Consider the following 21709-nt stretch of genomic DNA (forward strand, 5'->3'; position numbering starts at 1 on the left):
ACCATCTCCAGAAGTTTGCTCAAACTCATGTCCATTGAGTCAGTGATGCCATCCAACCATTTGATCCTCTGTCATCCCCTTCTCCCCTTGCCTTCAATCTTTCTCAGCATCAGGGTCTTTTCCAACAAGTCAGCTCTTCACCTCAGGTGGCCAAAGTATTGGAGCTTCAGCTTCAGCATCAGCCCTTTCAATGAATATTTGGGGTTGATTTCCTTAATGATTGACTTGTTTGACTTCCTTGCTGTCCAAGGGACTCTCAAGAGTCTGCTCCAGCACCACAGTTCAAAGGCATCAATTCTTCAGCTCTCAACATTAATTTTACTCATTTTATAAACATTTCCCCTGTATCTGCTCTAGGCACTGACTCTTAGCAAACCTTTGATAAGGTTATTTTCAGGTTTGTGCTCAGTTCTTAACAGTATGATTTTCCGAAAATGAAAAGTGAGTCTTTTTCATCATAAGATTAAAAAAAAAAAACAAGAATATTTTCCCCAATATGTGATACACATTAACGGAAATACGGGTGATTGCGTTGTGCATCCTATGCTTAGTCATTGCTGCTGCCTGTCTTTAGCTGGGATGACAGCAGTTCCGTGAGCAGTGGCCTCAGCGACACCCTGGATAACATCAGCACCGATGACCTGAATACCACGTCCTCTGTCAGCTCTTACTCCAACATCACTGTCCCATCCCGAAAGAACACGCAGGTAAGAATTGCCTTCTTTCTTTTTCCAGTGCTTCTGCCAGATTTTTCCTCAAGTTATGTTGCTGCTGCTAAGTCACTTTAGTCGTGTCTGACTTCGTGTGATCCCACAGACGGCAGCCCACCAGGCTCCCCTGTCACTGGGATTCTCCAGGCAAGAACACTAGAGTGGATTGCCATTTCCTTCTCCAATGCATGAAAGTGAAAAGTGAAAGTGAAGTTGTTCAGTCGTGTCCGACTCTTAGTGACCCCATGGACCGCAGCCTACCAGGCTCCTCCGTCCATGGGATTTTCCAGGCAGGAGTACTGGAGTGGGGTGCCATTGCCTTCTCCACAAGTTATGTTACATTGCATTAAAATATAGCACAGCCTCTTAGTCTGATGTAATTACATAAACTGAGGCAGCTTGTGTGTATGTATTTTTTCAATTGATTACAGTCTAACCCAGAAAGCCTTCTGTTGCATATCTTTCTTTATAATATTGATATAATTGTTTAGGAATCCAAAAATGATTTTTAATTGTCTAATTTTGGCTAGTTTGGATTCATTTTATATTGATCTCTGAGATGCATTGCTGAATCTCTTGAGAATGGTGAATCGAGAATAAATATTAGATAATTAAGTTTTATCTTGTTTTACTTTTCCTTGTTAGATTTGACATAGAAAGTGCCTTCCTCTCTGGAGTATTTAATTGAAGTTTTCTGCACACATTTCTTCTGATATTCTCTAATATGTGCAAGTGAGAATTATAGGACTAAAATTAATGAAACTTAAATGAACAGAGAGATAAAAATAGAGGCGTCTTTGGAGTTCTTTTGAAATACAAATCACTGCTGCTGCTTTTTTTTTTTTTTTTTTTTTTTTAAGCTAATTATCTGAAAGGACATTCCAGGGCCCAATTCACACTTGATAGATTTTTCTGCACCAAGTTTTTCTGTCCTATTTTCTTCACAGCTGAAGACCGATTCAGAGAAACGATCTGCAACAGATGAGCCTTGGGAGAGCACCGAGGAGCTGAAAAAACCCGAGGAGGACTTTGACAGCCATGGGGATGGAGGTGGCAAGTGGAAGGGTGTTTCCTCTGGACTTCCTGAAGACCCTGAGAAGACGGGGCAGAAAGCCTCCCTGGCTGTTTCTCAGACAGGCTCCTGGAGGAGAGGCATGTCAGCTCAAGGAGGAGCGCCATCCAGGCAGAAAACTGGGACCAGTGCACTCAAGACTCCTGGTGGGCTGGTCTTCTGGCTAAATTGTCTCCATTTGATCTTTGTTGTCTTTAATAGTAGCTTTTCATAATTATGTCAAATATATAATTATTTATATTTATATAATACTTATAATTCTCCATATAAATACTTTTTCTGTCTAAATTTCACATGCCTTATCATATGCATCCACATGAATATAACACTCCGGGCATCCTCTAGAGGGTAACATCACAGTTTGGTGAGTGTTTTATTTTGCCACTCATTCCTGCTCATGTGGAAATAAAATAAGCCAACTTATTAAAAAGCATAAGATAGCTTTCATTCTGATTTTCTATAAAGTTTGGAATATTTATGTTAACTCTCCCCCTGTGTTTCACTTCTAAGAGGCAAGAAAAGTCACACTAATCTAATGGGTTGGAAGGCTGGAGATTTGAAACATCATTTCCAAATTAGACTTGATGAAAAAATAGAGTAAAAGATTTCTGCAAATTGTACCATCCTCTTTTTTTTCTTTTTTAAACTCTCTCCCTATTTTTAAAATGGTGCCTCATATAAATAGCGCCACCTGACATACTAATGTAACAGGATACTTCAAATACAATCATCTGATGAACTCTTTTTCAAGCACTTAGTTTCATGAGATTAAGTGCTATCTTTATAAAGGAAGAGAGTTGCAAGCTATAAGGCAATAATACATAGCAAAAATATGCATTTTCATTTTATCTCCTTGATCTCTAGTCACTTTCCTCTAACAGCCATATTTTTAAAGCTTTGTACTTAATCTTCTGAATATATTGCATACATGCCTATTTAGAGCTAAAATAATGAATAGGAATTTAAGCAGAAAAAAAATATATTTGGGCTTCCCAAGTGGCACAGAGGTAAAGAATCCGCCTGCCAGTGCAGGAGACAGATGTGAATTCAATCCCTGGGTCAGGAAGATCCCCTGAAGGAGAAACTAAAAACTCACTGTAGTAGTCTTGCTTGGGGAAGCCCATGGACAGAAGAGCCTGGTGGGCCACACTCCATGGGGTTACAAAGAGTCAGACACGACTGAGCACTGTGCACACACACAGATGTATTCACATTTTACACTCTGTTTAAAGAAGTGTGAAATCACAGTGTGCAGGTACCTAAATGTGTGTATTCTAACTCATCAGGGAAAACCGACGATGCCAAAGCCTCTGAGAAAGGAAAAAGTCCCCTGAAAGGATCATCTCTACAGAGATCTCCATCAGATGCAGGAAAGAGCAGTGGCGATGAGGGGAAAAAGCCCCCCTCGGGCATTGGAAGATCAACGGCCACTGGCTCTTTTGGATTTAAGAAGCCAAGTGGAGTCGGGTCCTCTGCCATGATCACTAGCAGTGGAGCCACCATAACCAGCGGCTCAGCCACGCTGGGCAAAATCCCCAAATCCGCTGCCATTGGTGGGAAGTCAAACGCAGGGAGGAAGACCAGCTTGGATGGGTCACAGAATCAGGACGATGCTGGGCTGCACGTCAGCTCCAAAACCTCCCTGCAGTACCGCAGCTTGCCCCGCCCGTCCAAATCCAGCGCCAGTGGCATTCCCGGCCGAGGCGGCCACAGATCCAGCACCAGCAGTATCGATTCCAATGTGAGCAGCAAGTCAGCTGGTGCCACCACCTCAAAACTGAGAGAACCCACGAAGATCGGCTCAGGGCGCTCGAGTCCTGTCACGGTCAACCAGACCGACAAGGAGAAAGAGAAGGTTGCGGTCTCAGATTCAGAGAGCGTTTCTTTGTCAGGTTCCCCCAAATCCAGCCCCACATCTGCTAGTGCCTGCGGGACACAAGGGCTCAGGCAGCCAGGGTCCAAATACCCTGACATTGCCTCACCAACTTTTCGAAGGTAAGAGAGTGTGAATGGTGCTGGGACAACATGTAGCGCTTCATCTTAGGATATGTGTGTGTCCCATGGCCTCTCCTATAAAGACATGTATCCTCAGTGTGTGTGTGTGTGTGTATATCCTCAGTGTATGATATATATAACTTAGACTCTGAGTCAGTTTCTGAGTACAATGAGTTTTCAGAAGCTGATGCTATAAATAGCTAGTGGAAAAATACTGCTCATTTTTAGAAATGCTCCAACTTTGCAGTATCACTATTGTCACAGCAAAACAAACAGCATTTATGAGTAAAAGCAGATGGTAGTACCTAGGGTGAGTGATAGATTGTAATAGATTTTCATCTTTACACAGTTAATAACAAAATAAAATAGGTCTTTATGACTATTGTTGTCCATTTCTAGTGTTTATTATCTTGTTGGCTCTTAATGAGCTGATGATAATCTTGAATGTAGATGAGGTTGTGTTCCTTATACAGTGTCAGATCACAGTGGACAGATTTATGAAGCACCATATCCTGAAATATTAATGAAAATCAAAGTATGATATGATTGACAGAATTTGAAAACCTTTAGATGCTTGATATAGGATTATAACTAAGAAATGTACTAGGTTTTCTAACTCATCATCAGCTTTCGTTGATATGACTTCAATAACTTACAAGACTTGGTTTCTGCATGGGGATTGTCTTTGATATTCAACATATGGAATATATATTCTCCTTCCCAATATCAGTGTTTTTAAATACTGATGTGTTTTAAGTGGCAGGAAAATACATACAGGGAAAGATTTGGGACGGACAGTAAATTATTCGGGGTCTATTTCTTCGTCTATGAAATGATAGAATATGATTTATAGTTCATTTACAATCCGTTACATGTTTATGTTTAATATTTTTAATGTTTGCTTTTATTATAGTGACTAAACCAAGAGCCTTGATATCTGGGAAATAGTGTCTTGAAACATTTACTTTTACATTTCAAAAATCTCAGATACATGATTGTTTGAAAGACCTAGAGGTTTTATATTCATCAGTAGAAATATTAATCCTGAAAAAGTGGTGTTTTGAAGTGTTGATTCTCATTGGAAAGAATAATCACCTGTAATGAGAGTAAATATTTCCGTTGCTTAAGTAAAAGCCAATAGTGCCCTCCAGTGGCCCATTACCTATGAAACAATTTCTCATATTCGTCATAAAATATTTCACTATAGGAAATAACGATTTCATTGCAACTTAATTAGTGATCATTATGTCATTTTTCATATCACACTTTATTTCCATATTTACATAAATTCGATTATATCATCTGCTTCATTTACAAAACTAAAATGTTTTCTGAAGAAACTCCAACGTCTACCTTAGCACCAACCATGTTTCAAATCACTATTATAAATATGTATTTGAATAGCACTGGCATCTGACCCTTTGGTCTCTCTTGGGGAAGCTACAGACACACGGACATGTTGCCAACAGTATCCAGTGTTGTTTCTAACCACCTCCTCTCTGACAGCCACTTAGGCCCCCAACCATCAACACAGCCTCCTAAACTTTGCCTTAAGCATTCCTTCTAGATTTTGAGTAAGCCGTTAACATGAAGGAAAACAAAAGAAGAGAAAAATAATTTCATATTATATACCGAATGCGTAGAAGTTGTTTCATTATAATGGTTCTATAAATAGGTAGCAAGTATGTGCAGACTACTTAATTTTGCAAAAAAATTGTCATGATGGCTTAACTGCGGAAACCAGGGACTTTGATGTTTGGCTTACCCTCCCTTCTGTGTGGCCCACCTCCCCCCATCAACGGGATGGCAGCCCAGTACCAGTTTACCTCTACGGCAATATGAGAGAGAGATTAGGAAGTTCAGGCTTATCAAGTTCATTAACACAGAGACAGCAAGTGCTCGGGGCCGTCCACCAGAGCACGCTTGGCTCTGCGTGCTATAACCCTAAGTATTAAATGTGGATGTTAGTTTCTCGGAACAACTGAAGTTGTTATTTGTTTTTCTTTTAGGTTGTTTGGTGCCAAGGCAGGCGGCAAAGCTGCCTCGGCACCTAATACTGAGGGTGTGAAATCCTCCTCTGTAATGTGCAGTCCTAGTACCACATTAGCGCGGCAAGGCAGTCTGGAGTCGCCGTCGTCCGGTACGGGCAGCCTGGGCAGTGCTGGCGGGCTCAGTGGCGGCAGCAGCCCTCTCTTCAATAAACCCTCAGACCTCACTGCAGATGTTATAAGCTTAAGCCACTCGTTGGCGTCCAGCCCGGCGTCGGTCCACTCTTTCACGTCAGGTGGCCTCGTGTGGGCTGCCAATCTGAGCAGTTCCTCTGCGGGCAGCAAGGACACCCCAAGTTACCAGTCCATGACTAGCCTCCATACGAGCTCGGAGTCCATTGACCTCCCCCTCAGCCACCACGGCTCCCTATCTGGACTGGCCACAGGCACTCACGAGGTGCAGAGCCTGCTCATGAGAACTGGTAGTGTGAGATCTACTCTCTCAGAAAGGTGAGCTCTCCTGGAGGCCTTGCTAAAGTCCTCACCCCCCTCCTCCCCACACTGTACCTACCCCTACCCTGCATTCAGTTGTGGTTTTTTTTGTTGTTTTTTTTTTTTTTAATTTCAGTGAGAGTGCCACTTTGCAAAGGGATGTCGGATTGTTGATACTGGGCCTTTTATTTGGTGTTACTACCACATTTGCAGAAAGTGAAAACCATTAAGGATCCATAAAAAATTGACTAGTTAGTTTCTTGGTATGATGCATACATATACACCCACTATCCAATTTAAATAAAATGCAAAGCATGTTTTTATGTATTGAATGATGTTTTCTCCAGACACAACAATGATTTAGCTTGAGCTCCAGGATGGCACAGCTCCCTAGGATGATTTAAGCATATTTAAAGATCACATCTAAATGGATTCTACAATTACGCTCAGAGTAAAATGTTCAGTTGGCTTTATTAGCATTTCTTTGGGAAAATAGCAAATGGATAGCTAGGAATCCTAGTTGAATTGGAAGAAAAAAAGATCAGTTGTCAGATATGAATTGTTAGACAAAATTACAACTCTAGTGACATTTTTATTAGGCCCTTTTTAAACTACATTACAAAATGTTTCTCATTGATTTAGTTAATTACTGATTTCCTTTAAATGTAAAATGACCATAATAAGGCATTCCTTACCTAATATACTTAAGAGAAAGCATCTCTGTTGGTCAAGAAGGCTCTGGATTCTCTTCCCTAAAAAATCCTTTCTCAGATATTTTGGTACTGATTCTTTTCCCCAGGAATGTATCTTAAACCTGCCTGGTTTTCCCTGATAAACTTAATGCTGTTTGTTTCTTGGCACACCTAAAGCTTTCAGAAATGCCCTTGGCTGTATATCTTAATTGTGTTATTTGTGAAAGTGCCACAGGTCACTCAAAATGCCTGATATCTTTCGCAAAGTTTAATCCAGTCTATTGTTGATGGTGACGTATCACCTCAAACACAGCACACTGCAAATGGGTTATTATTTGTTAACAATAGTCACCTTCCAAAATGCTGATTGTTTTTACCATGAATATGACTACAGGTTGATCATTTAACCATCAACCCATTTCTTTGGCATTCATACATTAAAACACAGGAAAATGTCCAAGTAATTATTTGTAACCAAGTAACTCTAAAATAAATCTAGTTGATAATATTGATGAGTTTTATAGCTGCAATATAAATGCAGTGTTAATATTTTACTTTGATGTATTCTAGCAGAAGTCAGTATATATATATATATATATTTTTTTTAACTATGGAAATACACTAACAAGTATACAGTTAATTATTCTCTTTAAACAAATCTTATTTTTAAACTTGGTTTCAGTCTTCAAATAGACCTGTTTTACAGATGGATGTGTTCTGGTATAAACAGTAAATAATTTTTCTAAACTAAATCTTAAAACTAATTTTGAAGAGATGAATTTTTTACCTTTTATTCTTAGTAAGATATATTCATGACTATTAAACTGTGAAAAAAGCAAATTATCTTCATAGTTACAGTATACAATATAAATATTAACTAGTTTCTTCCAATAAATTAACTTGATTGAAATAATTTTTGATACAAGAACTTTCTTTTCTGGTGAACAAAATTGCAAGCAAGAGCAATTCATTCTAATTCTTTAAAGTACACTCAAGAACTATATGATCCCTTGAAGAGAAAGTTAGATCCTATCAGAGATCCTGGCTTAATTACAATAGTCCACATAATGTTGGGAACATTAGGGAAGCCAAACATTTAGCCATGACTAAAAGAAAATGTGCCAAAGTCTGAATATTTTAGACAAAGTAATTAGAAAGATATAATAGAGATGTATGTAAGTTAATGACTTACCTGTTGATCTACAATTTCAGAAGACTTTATTGATGTTTATTATTCTAATACTGTTAAATAAGTAGATTTTCATATAGATTTTAATTGGTCTAAATTTCTCCTCATTAAAGTAGCATAAGCAAATTATTTAAAATTTAGCAATTTTCTCCTCTAACTGCTCTAGATCAGAGTATTCTTTGGCTATAATTCACATTTTTTTTTGTACATTTTGTTTTTTGTGACCAAATCAAACCGTAGAACATTTAAAGTTGTAGCCAACCTTAAAAACGTCTGACCTGGTTTTCCTGTCAGATCTAGCTACCCTGCCTTTAAAATCCTATGACACGTTTCTACTGGCTTCAGACAAATAGTGCCTGTCCCCTGCAGACTGTTAGTTAAAACTTCTACTTCATCTATTCCCATTGCTCTCGTGGCTCCTGCAGGCATAAGAGTTTTTAGCCTTTCGGCGTTTGTGAGAAGTGTCTATATTATAAAATCATTAATATCCAGATTCAAACAGATATTTCTACTTAAAGTTTTAACTTATATTGATAAATTTATCTTCTGATTTTCCTTTCATTAAGTTCTCTGTACAATACAAACATATAATGTTTACACAGTTAATAACATGGGCAAAACAATGCCTGTTTTCACTGTTCTCTGGTGTTAAAATTTAATAAATTCATACGCATGAAAGAGATAATCTTTCAAATAGCTTACAACGATATCAACGCTTCAGCATATTGTAGTGTCTATTTAGAGTACTCTCATAGTGGTTCAGTATGACTCCTTTTTGTTGTACTAAAAATACAGATGTACTAAGAATACATCTAGAGTCAAGATACTTGCTAGAATTGGCCTCTGCATAATTGTGTGATTACCCTATTTGGACATTCCCGGTACATAAAGTAAAAGAAGATGATGCCCTTGGATGCTTTCTATTGCAGTGCTAATTAATGGAGTAACCATAGAAGAAAACATTTTAGCTTTGATTTTTAGTGATTAAATTTCAAGTCATTGTGTTGGCATTCATGTTATATCATCCTCATGTGCATAACCTGTGTATTTAATGTTGACCATTTGAAGTTTAATGAAAGAGAGATAACATTCTGCAAATTCAAATCAGTTTTATTATTTGGTTATCCATATGCCAGAGATTATAACAGAAATTCCTAGACTCGTTCTGCTTAATTCTTAACACCCTCTTCCTCTGTTTTTAGGGAGGCCACTTCTCATTTTCTCCAGACACATTCTTTCTTCCCTTTTTAGGACCAATTGAGAATTCTTTAAAATAGACACTGAAAACTCATAGCCTTTTAAACATCTAATTTATAATTTGAAAAGATATCATAGTTTAATTGTATTAAAATATTTAAATAAATGATGCTAGAAAGATTACGTTTCAAGCAGATATATATTTCTCTTCTTTTTCTGTGAATAAGAATATATCTGCCTTTATTTTTACTAAAGATCATTTAAATACAAAAAATAAGTATTGAAAGGTGATTTATTACATCTCTTGTCTGTTGGAACATGCCACTTTAACTTAGGCAGAGATCTTTCTCATTCCTCCTCTGTGATTCTCTTACATGTGAAATCATAGCAGAAATCTAGTCATTTGCATGGAGAAGAAAAACCTACAGTAACACTAGGCAAATAGAATCTAGAGAAGAAGTATGTTAATATATAACTTAATCTATCTTGAAATAGACCTGTCACTGAGTTATCATTGAATGTGTTACAACAGTGAAATCCAGTCTCCTTTGGTTGGCCTTTTACAGTGAGTTAAGCATTAAATATGTTTTTACCAAAAAAGAAAACCTTATTTTGTGTAACGGATTTCAGAGTCATTTGTGTTGGATATATAATTTGGAGGTTTTTTTTACATTATGTCCTTAGGGGTTTTCTTTGTTTTAACAGCATGCAGCTTGACAGAAATACACTACCCAAAAAGGGACTAAGGTATATATTTCTCTCAGCACAATCGCCGCCTTTCTCTGTTGTTCCGTAGACTGTGTGTGCTGTCTCTCCACCTCTTTCCTTCTTTCTTTGCAAAGAAGCGCCTGACATTGAGGACGAACTCACTCTTAATCCTGATGTTTTCCCTGGCCTGAGGAGTTGGTGAGATGGCCCTCAGGTGGAAGTTTTGGTCGAGGCCAAAACTCAGTAAATTAAATGTGATATAAAAGACATTATTTGTGGGGGGGCAACAATTTTAGTAGAATTCAGAACTCACTTCTGAAGAATACAATCAGTTTCCCTAATGTCTGTATCTTGGAGGCATATGCCTACAAAAGCCTCAATCCCTATAGTCTGCACCTGTGGCCAATGAATGTTGAGAGGTTGAACGATGCTCTAATTTGAATCAAAGAAAAGCTATTTTCATCATCAGAGGACAAATAGTGTAATTAAGGGATAATTTTTAAGGAATCCTTTTAGTAAAAACTCAGAAAAGCTTTTTTTATGTTTTTCAGAAGTGCTGATATCTATCAAATCAGTACAGACATAAATTAGTATTATGTAATAATATCAAAATAATTATTCAGTTCATAAAAAATATAAAATGAAAATTTAATGCATGGCCATCCTTTACTGTGGACTTTTATCTAATGGGAAGATATGGAATGAACTATGACTAGAGATATGACACTTATATGAACATGATAAGTTGACTACTATTTGGAACTGAGAACTTACTTACTCTGGCAAAAGTGAATACTGGTCTATTAGATCTTCATCTATTATCCTCCTTCTCTCCAGTTTCTTAGCAAGAGCAAACAGTTTGCAAATATTCCATTTTAAGATTTTGTCCCAGAAATTTATTTTCCAATAAAGGAAGCTTATTTCTCTTTCCATTTTTTAAAAAAATCCAGACATGGTGTCAAGTGGCATTTTTAACCAAATAAATGTTTTCCCTTTCCTTTAAAAAAGATCTGCCAGTTTGTGTTCTGTTTCCTGTGTCTTATTGTAACCATCCCTCCCATTCCCTTGGCTTCTGGCCAGCTACTGTCTACCATATTTGCTTTGTGTTTTCACCCTCTTCACACCCTTCTAAACATCATGCTTTTGCGCCCTTCTCAATTAACCTGGCTGTCTGCTCGTTGCTTGTGATTTTCAACTGCATATCTCACAGGAGCATAATTTTCTTTTCAAAATCCTTTATTTTTTTTCCTGTGAGATTCAAACAGATGGTGTCAAATCATCTGGAAGAACTAAGCAATTATAATTAGATTCAATCTGTTTGAGAATGTTTTTCAGTCTGAATAGTAAGCTCCTCTCAGTTGTTTTCTCGTCCTGATATTGCCTTGCCCTTGCAGATGTGCTCAAGTGTCTTAGCTGTGCTGTTTTGCAGATATACCCCATCGTCTCGGCAGGCCAGCCAAGAAGAAGGCAAAGAGTGGTTGCGCTCCCATTCCACTGGAGGGCTGCAGGATACTGGCAGCCAGTCGCCCCTGGTGTCCCCTTCTGCCATGTCATCTTCTGCAACAGGAAAATATCACTTTTCCAACTTGGGTAAAATCTTCTAAAACATCAGTTCATCTTGTTCCTTTTACCACCTACTCTCCCAGGAGCCCTGGCATATGTTCACAAGAATTGCTCATTTAAAGAGATAGACACCTTAACATTATCTTCTATTTGTATGTTTACAATCCCCCAAATAATGCCCAACCATTATGCAGTTTATTTCTCATGACAACAAGTTGGCACAGTTAATACTGTTGTTATTTTATATCCTAAGATCCCGAGGCAAAAAGAGATTTTTTTGACTTAAAAAAAAAATCACCAATCTGAAGGGGCAGAGATAGTAACTGATGCCAGAACACCTGACCTTAAGCCTAGAAATTTTCTCTGAGTCCTCTTGTTTAATTTTTGTAATCCTTATAAGAAAATTATCATTTTGTAGAAAAAATAAAATAGAAATAATTAAGAAGAAGAAAAAATAGCATTCCATGACTCCATAGTTACATCTTCATTTTAAAGTTAGAACTCTCCTTAAAATGCATATGAGAATTCCTATTAAGATAATACCCTGTGAACATTTTTGGATGAAGGCAATGAAAAGAAATGATTATTTGAGCCACTGGATTATTTTGTGTTTAGCATAACTTTTATAAAATATAAAGTCAATTGTGTTAATATCACAGAAAACAGAAGGGAAAGTGACAGAATAATGAAAGCCTAAATATGCCAGTTATCATTGAACAGATCCATTGCTTTTAAAAATATTTGTCTCTTCTATAAAATCATGTATAAAATAGTTACATTATTTTTTTCACTTGAGACTGTTTTTTTGGTAACAGTAGACCAACAGAGTGTCCAAATTCTTTAATAATTTGGACTTTTCAACTTTCCTCCCTGTTGGAATAGTGAAGGCTATTTCCCTTCTATTATAACTGTTCTGGTATAGAGAATAGAGATTATGACAATGAATAACAGTTATTTAGGTTATCATTCTATATGTACTAGTGAATATATATCCAACACCAAGTTTTTATTGATGAACCTACACAGTGATGAGATTTCTTTGTCTCATAATGGCAAAGGGTGGTAAAACTGTTCCTTTGAGTTGTAGTTATAAAACGCAACAGGAAGCTTAAAACTTTGATTTCAAAAAATGAAGTGAAAATGTTTTTGTAGAGTCATAGACATATGAAACAAAATCTGATATTGTACAATATTGAAATCAAACCCATGTCACCTGGTTTGCTGAATTTGCTGGGTATCTCACAGCTCCCTCCTGTCAATCTTTTCGTTAATTGATATTAATCCGAGTATGTGAATCCTTACTTCATTATTTTTCCATTGTTATTATTCTGATTCAATCTATCCCATTTTTTGTTGAGAAGGAAAAAACTCACTACTTACTATGTGATATTAGCAGTCATTTAACTTCAATTTTCTCACCTATTAGATAGATTCATAATACCTAGGTTATATTGTAAGGCATGACTAACATTTGCAAAGAGACGAGAGAGAGAATCAGACTTGGTAGACTCTGGTACGTCATCATTTTTATTGGAAAGAGATGTCTTACACTAGCAGAGAATTACAGTAGGTTTCAAATAGATCTTACTATCTCTACTTTCATACCTCTCAAAGTGTTCACCCAGTGGGACTTAGGAAGAAAGATCTTCCCATACATATCCACACACTTTTATGTGCCTACCCATATTTTATAAGTGGGTATGTGGATGCATATCAGATATGCTATATTATTTCACAAGAGAAAAATAAAATAACTAGTTTCAAAACCATGAATATTGCTCTTAAAGACTTTTGGTTGTGTTTCCAGACCACTGGAACTTACATTTATTAGGCAAGAGAGTGGATACCATTAAAATGCAATCATAAATTAAAATTGGTTTATTATTAAATTTTAAAAATATATCAAATGTAACACTATAAGTTGAATATGGGTAGCATTGTTCTACATTTTACTTTAGTAATCACTTGTTTTCAATTTGATCATTTTTTTGCATAATCAGTAAGATAAGTGATTATTACAAACACTTAAGAGTTGCAGTAACCATGCTTTTTATTCTTACCCACTAAAAATATTAATATTGTATATAAATTTTTAGAAATATTGCTGTAAAAATCACATATAATAAACATTAGAAATTTAAGGTCACTACTATTATGTCATTATTAATAGACTACTGTGAGCTACTGCTGAAGTCAACTCTGGTTTGTATGTGGTTTCTGGCATGATAGCTATAATAGAAATCATTCCTCTTGAAGAAAGCATTACAGAATATAACTTATATAAACAAATTATTATTGGATGCAATTTTATTTACTATTGGTCACAGTCCTTGTGAGGCATCCCATAACCTAGTGAGACATTGTCATAGTCCCATGGGTGATGACAGTTGCTCAGATTCTTTTTCACCTTGCCTCAAGGGTTACCATGTAGAAGCATTGCTATCAATGTGTCACTTTCAAAGTCTCCATATTTGATGGGCTCACACGGTCCTTAAAGAATCCGTCTGCAATGCGGGAGACCTGGCGTCAATCCCTGGAGAAGGGAATGGCTCCCCATACCAGTAGGCAGCAGTTCTACCTAATTCTCTGGCCTGGAGAATCCCATGGACAGAGGAGCTTGGCAGGCTATTGTCCATGGGGTCGCAAAGAGTCAGACACGTTTGAGTGACTTTCACTTTCACTTTTGCATAGAGTGATGTTTAAACACCTTTGTATGGGAAATTTCTTTGCATTTACTCCCAAAGGTCCCTACACCTTGAATTCCCTTCTGTTCCCTTTCCGTATTCACCCTTAAGCCATTCAGGATTAAGCCTTTTCTTCTATACTCAAGGAAGAGTAGAATCTCACAGGTGGAGAAACCTACATCTGATTCAATTGTGAATCTGTTAATGCAAGTTCTTGTGACAGCTCTAGCTTCTCTAAACCCACCAATGACAAACTACCTATATCTAGACATATTCCACTTTTAAAGTTCTTTAAATGACCAAATAAACACTTTCTAAATCTCCACCTAGTTCCTAGTTATATTTCAAAATTCTACAAAATAAAAGTAGGCTGCATATGACAGCTCTTATTAGAAGAACATCATGAACTCATTTGCTAACGTGCCTACAGCAGCAGTCTGGAGTCACTCGCTGTATTTAAAAACCCACTCCGTCTTTCTGCTAGTTCCTGTTCTCCTCAGATCATCACAAATCAACAGATAATTTAATAAAAACAGTGACGTTAGTATGATATACGACTTAAGGCAAAGCCAGTAGCCCTCTTTTTCCATAATATCTTGTTACACCTATATCTCACTTATTAGAGAAGTTTACATGTACCCTGGTTTTAAATGGATCTTAGAGGCCATTTATTCTGCCAATTTTTTTCTTTTTTTTAGCTTACAAAGAAACTGAAGTGTCGATATGGAAATATTTGCCTAAAGCAAGTGGAAAGCAAAGCTACCACTAGATGCCCTGTACTATTCTGTGTCCCATTACAGAAATTCTGTGTCCATCATACTTTTGTCTTCTATTACATACCTTTTCTCTGTCTCTTTTATGTTATTAATTTCTCTACCTTTCATTCACCTCTTCTAGAGGTCACTCTTGAAGCCAGAGATCTTGCTATATTGATTTTTCTATTCAACCACAATAACAAAAAAGCAAGCCTGCCATAGATTTAACTTAATTGAACATTCTTAAATAAAATGAATATGTTTCCAATGGAGAACCTCTCAGAAATGCTTATAAATACACACTGTTCCTTTTATCTTTAAAATACAAAGCACAGCTTTAATGACTATTTCCAAGTGAACATGCATGCGGCTCTCATTCTGGTCAAGATGAGTACATTCTCAACACCTCCCTTCCACCCATCTAGCAACCCAGCCACAATCCATACCTTCCCCCAAAGCTAGCTACTATCCTTATGTCATTTTTTAAAATCAGAGTGTAATTGCTTTGTAACGCTGCGTTAGTTTCTGCCGTACAAGAGTGAATCAATTACATGTGCACGCAGCCCCCTCCCTCTTGAGCCTTCCTCCTGGTCACCCCCCACACGTCTGCGTCCCCACAGGGCCATGAGCTCAGCTCTCTCCCCTGCAGCAGCTTCCCCCTCGCACCCTGTTTCACACGTGGTGGTGGGCCTGTGTCAGTGCTGCTCTCTCAGTTGGCCCCAGCCTCCCCACTCCAAAGCATCCCTTTTAAAATCCACCCTAGTCCTCATTACGACTTCATTTTGAATGAGCGAAATGTTATGCTTTGAAATTATTTAAGGAGAGTTTACCTGGCTATATCTGCAACCATTTTGTGAGAATTTGCACAAAGTCAGTGAATGAAGTGTGTTTCTAACCTCTCTCGATATATATGTATTAAAATGATACACTTGCAAATGTATTCAGTCAATTCATAACTGTGAACCTAAGATAGTAAGATTTACTCCAGTCCAGACACCTCAAACACACGCATTCAAGTCTAGAATGTCCTTTGGGGCATCTGTTGGTCGTCTTTACAGTCATTGCCTCGTCACTGCCCACTGAAGGAATGTACCTGAGAGATCTTTCTCTAACTTTTATACCCTCACTCTCCTTTCTTTCTTTATTCCCCCCCTACTTTCCACCCTTTCTTCCCTTCTTCCAGTGGATTGGGGACTTTGCAAATCCAAAGTTCCTTTCTTTCATTATTGTATGTCACATATGCACACGTAGATATAATTCCAAGTCTTATGTTACTTTTCTTGCTCTTATTTTACTTCAGTTCACAACTAGCTCTGTCAGAGTTGTTCTGTGCATTGATTCATTAATACCTGTAAAATATCCAGCATAGTACCTGGCAAATACGAGATAGTCTTCTAAAGTTATCTCATAGTATATATGCCCCATATTTTACATTGTTCTGAGATCCAGCAGTTACATTAAGAAATGTAGTGCCTATGTCAAAGAAAAAAAAAATAGCAAGTTTTGAATATTTATCGGACCAATTCTAAGCCAAAGACATAAATTCCCCAAGATTTTGAAAGTACTCAGCCATTCTTTTCATATCTTAAGGGTCTCCTGCCTGCTTCCTCATATGTCTGGAACAACTTGTATTTCTTAAATATGAGCAATTATGATAAATATATACCTTAATTTTTCTGTTTTGCTTTTATTCCAAATTTAAAGCAATATTGTTTTCCAGTTCAGTCAACCACATATTTCTTTAAATTGATGACAATCAGTTGGCCTAAACACTTGAATGTTATTAGGACTATTTGGCAATAGGCACTAGGTAAATAAATTCATGTTTCAAATTACAGACTTAAGGCATTGCTTGAGAGATACAAGTTTGTGACTTTTGATAGTCTCACTGTGACATTCTTATCTTAGATACAATAGAAAGTAGTTTTAAGTGATTAACTTCACAATGAGCTGTGGATAACCATGTACCTTACATTATATTTCATTTTTATTTTTCTTTATTATAACCTAACTCTGATAATAGTGATGGGTCTGATTATGAACTGACAAAAATTTAGAGCTCAAACTGACTGAAAATCTTTTGTTGGAAGCTTCATATACATTTTCCTGGAAAATTTAGATTACCTTTTCTCTAAAAATAAATGTTCAGACTCTAGGAAGACAATTTTTTCTTCATAATGGGCAGCAGGAAGTGCCATATTATTCCTAGGAAAAAAACAGTAGAAGTGACTTGATGGTTTCATTTAATATTGTTTTAGAAATTGACATACTGCTTGCCATGAAAGTGCTAGAAAAAAGAGGGACTCCACTGTAACTGCTATTGAAAATTTCGGAGGCAAACTTCCAAGTCTTGGAATAATGGGCTGTGTGCACTTTGTTTTTCAGTGAGCCCAACCAATCTTTCTCAGTTCAACCTTCCTGGACCCAGCATGATGCGCTCAAACAGCATCCCAGCCCAAGACTCGTCCTTCGATCTCTATGACGACTCCCAGCTTTGTGGGAGTGCCACGTCTCTGGAGGAGAGGCCACGGGCCATCAGTCATTCAGGCTCATTCAGGGACAGCATGGAAGAAGGTAGGCCTGGGGGAAATAAGGATGAAGCTGGTTACTTCAGGCCTGAAAGCTCTCACGTCACTCATGTCAAAAGGATGCCTTCAAGAGTAAATCTAGTAGGGTAGTTCTGTTTCGGGAGCCCTGGAACTTGAAGACGTTTTAGTCTGTATTACCTTCTGTTTCTTTATGCATTTGGAAATATGACAGAAATAGTTTAGATTAATACTTGACTATAGGACAGTTCAGAAAAAATCTGGTGTTCCCCTATGAAAACCTGGGCAATTTTAGAGACTATTTGCTGTGGTTTGCCAAATATTAAAGTGAATGCTTCGTTTGACACGTTGGTTAAAAAACCATAAAAGATACATAAACCAGAAAAAAGTTCTCCTGTGAAACAACCATATGCTGCCAACTTTTATTCTCAGAAACTCCGCTGGTGTTAGTTTTTATTATCATATCGTTTAAGAATTCAAAGTGCACCTACATTTTGCTTTATAAGTTATATTTCCTTTGTCCATTACATTAAAATTCTCACCTGACCTAATAAATGTCTTCATAGTTGTAAAATTCTACATGGACACTTTATAACAAATACTCTTTGAAAAACTCAGGAGGCTTAATTGATTTCGAATGTGTATAATTTTCTAAACTGTATAACCCCAAATGTAAAATTTGATAATAATATGAGAGATTTTCCTCTTTGATTTAATGAATAATTTTTAAATGCTCACAAAGGAAAATTGTAGCACACATTTTATAAAGCACTTTTCGTTAAGAATAAAACCAAGGTAAACATAGAAGTTCAAATTAATTAGAATAAAATCAGAGGCAGTCAGCTATACTGTCCTGGTCCTTAGTAAGTTTTTATAACAGAAAAGACTCTAGATCTTGAAACATGCTGGTCATCTGTCTATTTGTGGTATAAACTTGAGAAAGTTTCATAACTTTGTTAGGTCCTATTTCTGTCTGTAATTTCTGAGGATGAAAACACAGTACAGAGTGATTCTGTTCCTTTGTTTTCCCCCTTCCTACCTTCATTTTTAAAACATCTTCTGACTAAAATTGAGGCAGCTGTGAAAATTGACTCGTGGTCTTCAGGTCATCGTTGTAATATGAATATTTACCAGGCTATTACTAAATCACTTGACCACAGTTGCCACTGCCTTTTGGGATATTAACCAAACCACTGAATTCACTGTGACAAATAGTGAATTCTACCCTGAGAGCCTCCTGATAGCTGCAGATGTAGACAAAATATAACAAATCTGAAATGTAAAGTCATTGCATTTCTAAAATGGTTCTCTCTCTCTTCACAGATAGGCCTTTTATAATACTGGAAAAATGATGTGCTAAACTTGCTCATGGCTTTCTATGGTGCTTCACTGGCAGAGAGAACGCAATTTATATATATGCTTGGAAATTCTGGCCTTCCTTTATATGGATAAATAATCTGACCTTATATCTCTCAAAGTCACTGCTTTATTATCATTTCAACTGCTTTCCTAGACCTCTCCAGACCAGTTGTGAACGCCCCTAGGTGCATTCTTACTACCCAGTACATTGCTCTCAACAGTATTTATATGACCCCATTGGGATTATTTTTTTAGCTACATATATTCCTATTTCTCTTTGAGCTCTGAGAATTGTGGCATTCAATTTTATAGTCCCAGCATCTAGCAAGGGCCTGTCACATTGTGTGTACTCAACTAATGTTTCTTTAATGGATGAATAAGCAGAAATAACTATCTATTATCCCATAATGAAAAGAGGAAGAATTTTTCTACAAGTATAATTAAGCACAATTGTGTCCTCCTTTGAGCTTAATATCTTGGACTTGCACAAGTAATAAACCATTCTGTTAACTGATCAACATGGTATTTTTCTACACCTCCCCAAAAGACAGTATAAAATTTCCACTCTTAATTTCTAAGAGACACCACCTTGAAATAAGTACTCTTCTATTACTAAAATTATGAAGAAACTATACTTCATTTAAAAGAGTATAATCAGCTCATCATAGATAATGTTGAAATAGCTTATTTCCCTGAACGTATATGGAGAAAAATACTGAAAATCAATCTTTGATGTATAAAAAATGAAATTGAATAAAATACATAAAAAAATTTTTTAAGTTTACACTTTCATAGTAACTTAAGATGTCCTTGATTTTCTGATTAATTATTATGTTAGAGCTGACTCTGGTTTGCAGTATGTGCATGGCATACTAGACGGGCTTGCATTTGTCAATTCTTCTCTGTGCATGATGGAGGAAGTACTTTAGGGGAGAGGTATGGGACCTTCCCATGGTTCAGCATTTGGATCTCTAAAAATTAACAGCAGGCTTGTCCTCAGATTCTTATGTTATTTTTATTTCCTTAACCACCTAGTCTTCATTTTTCGGTTCTGAACAGACGTCATCATTTCACCTCTTGTTCTTTTTTGCTTTCTTCAGTTCACGGCTCCTCACTATCACTGGTCTCCAGCACGTCTTCTCTTTACTCTACGGTAAGTGTTGGCTGTAGAGAAAAACCTTTTGCCTTTGCCAGCCTTTTTTAAATAGGTTGACATTTACACAGAAGTTCCACAGTGACATAGAGGTGTACGCTCAGCTCTTGCATATCCGGTAAGGAGGCAGGTACTCTACCAATTCTACTCTGACACACGTATTTGTAATCAATGAGTGGATGAAAAACTGAACTTCAGAAGACCTGATGGTTTGTGACTCAAAACTCTTAAAACTATGTGCTAGTCTCCATCATAACTTTATCATACTGACCACTTTTCTTTGTTTGGTTCTCTGATTGGTAATTGTTCTATGGTATTTTCTTCATTTTCTTTTTTTTTATTGTTTAAGTTCATTTTTTGAGAAGATTGTATTAAAGGATAAAAGCATAAAAGGCATAATGAATTTTTAAACTAAATCTTCTTAGAGAGTGTGATTTTTAAAACTTCATTTCTTAAGAGGGAAATGCCAGTATATCGACTTATTTTTCCAGTGTGTGAAATATATTTTGTTTTTGCAAGTGTAAGTTTTCTGCCCAGTTAATATAATTTCATCATTTTCTAAAAATTAGTCTACATGGAGTTATGTTTTACAAAAAACTTCCTTCATCTAGGTATATTTTAGTTTATGAATCTCACTGAGGCTTGAACATTATGACTAACCCCTAATTCTGTATTAAAAGTTCATGAAAAGTTCAAAAGCCTCAGCTGTCACTAAGTAATTAAGCATTAAGGGCAACACTGGTTTTTTTCACTCATTTTCATTAGTTCAAATATTATGGCCCTGTTATATATTTATTGCTTTAGAAAGTTCCTCAAGATAAAACTATCATTGGTAGAGGCAATATTTTTTTTATCATTTCTCCTTTTAATGAGTAAAATTGTCAACAGATCTAAGAATAATGAAATTACTGTTAGTGTTTAGATAAATCTACTGTTTTGGGGCTTCCCTGGTGGCTTATGCGGTAAAGAGTCTGTCTGCAAATGATGGAGACCCGAGTTCGATTCCTGGGTCAGGAAGATCCCCTGGAGAAGGAAATGGCAACCCACTCTAGTACTCTTGCCTGGAAAATCCCATGGACAGAGGAGCCTGGTAGGCTACAGTTTGTGGGGTCACAAAGAGTCGGACACGACTGAGCAACTTTACTTACTGTTTTGGGCAAATGGAGAAAGAAGTGAGAAATGTAAAAATGTATAGAAAAAACATGCAAAAAATATGTTAATATGTTAAGATGTAATATTCCTCCTATTGGACCAATGCCATTGCTTGAGGGGAGATATGTTCTGAATTAAACATTTGCAGTTGAAGTCTCTCTATAACATCGAAGGTGCGACATCATTGCAGTCATATTTTAAATTATATAGAAGCAGTATTTGGATAAGAAACCACCTTCATGTAGCCTGAAAAAAACTCAAGAGTGTGAGTTGAGGAAAAACAGATGGCTAATTAGTATACACAAGTCCAATAGACCTTTCTGTGATAATAAAAATACTCTACACCTGTACTAGATAATATAGTAACCTCTAGTCACATGTGGCTATCAAGTATTTGAAGTGTATATGGTGTGACAAAGAGACTGAATTTTTAATTTTGCATACTATGAATTTG

General features: G+C 36.7%; 1 protein-coding gene across 5 annotated transcripts in view; it reads left to right on the forward strand.

Moving 5' to 3' along the window:
- NAV3 (neuron navigator 3) overlaps window positions 1–21709 on the forward strand; it is an 888057-nt gene that overhangs the window by 789354 nt on the left and 76994 nt on the right. For 4 of the 5 annotated variants that reach the window (XM_065934132.1, XM_065934129.1, XM_065934130.1 and 1 more), the window contains 8 exons: window positions 575–707; window positions 1658–1928; window positions 3069–3777; window positions 5787–6275; window positions 10041–10082; window positions 11473–11633; window positions 17431–17619; window positions 20051–20103. In XM_065934132.1, the coding sequence (XP_065790204.1) occupies window positions 575–707; window positions 1658–1928; window positions 3069–3777; window positions 5787–6275; window positions 10041–10082; window positions 11473–11633; window positions 17431–17619; window positions 20051–20103 (2047 nt within the window). The remainder of the gene's footprint in view (window positions 1–574; window positions 708–1657; window positions 1929–3068; window positions 3778–5786; window positions 6276–10040; window positions 10083–11472; window positions 11634–17430; window positions 17620–20050; window positions 20104–21709) is intronic. The other variant, XM_065934131.1, reaches the window with a different exon arrangement.

This window comes from Muntiacus reevesi, chromosome 4 (assembly GCF_963930625.1).
Source record: "Muntiacus reevesi chromosome 4, mMunRee1.1, whole genome shotgun sequence".
Lineage (NCBI taxonomy): Eukaryota > Metazoa > Chordata > Mammalia > Artiodactyla > Cervidae > Muntiacus > Muntiacus reevesi.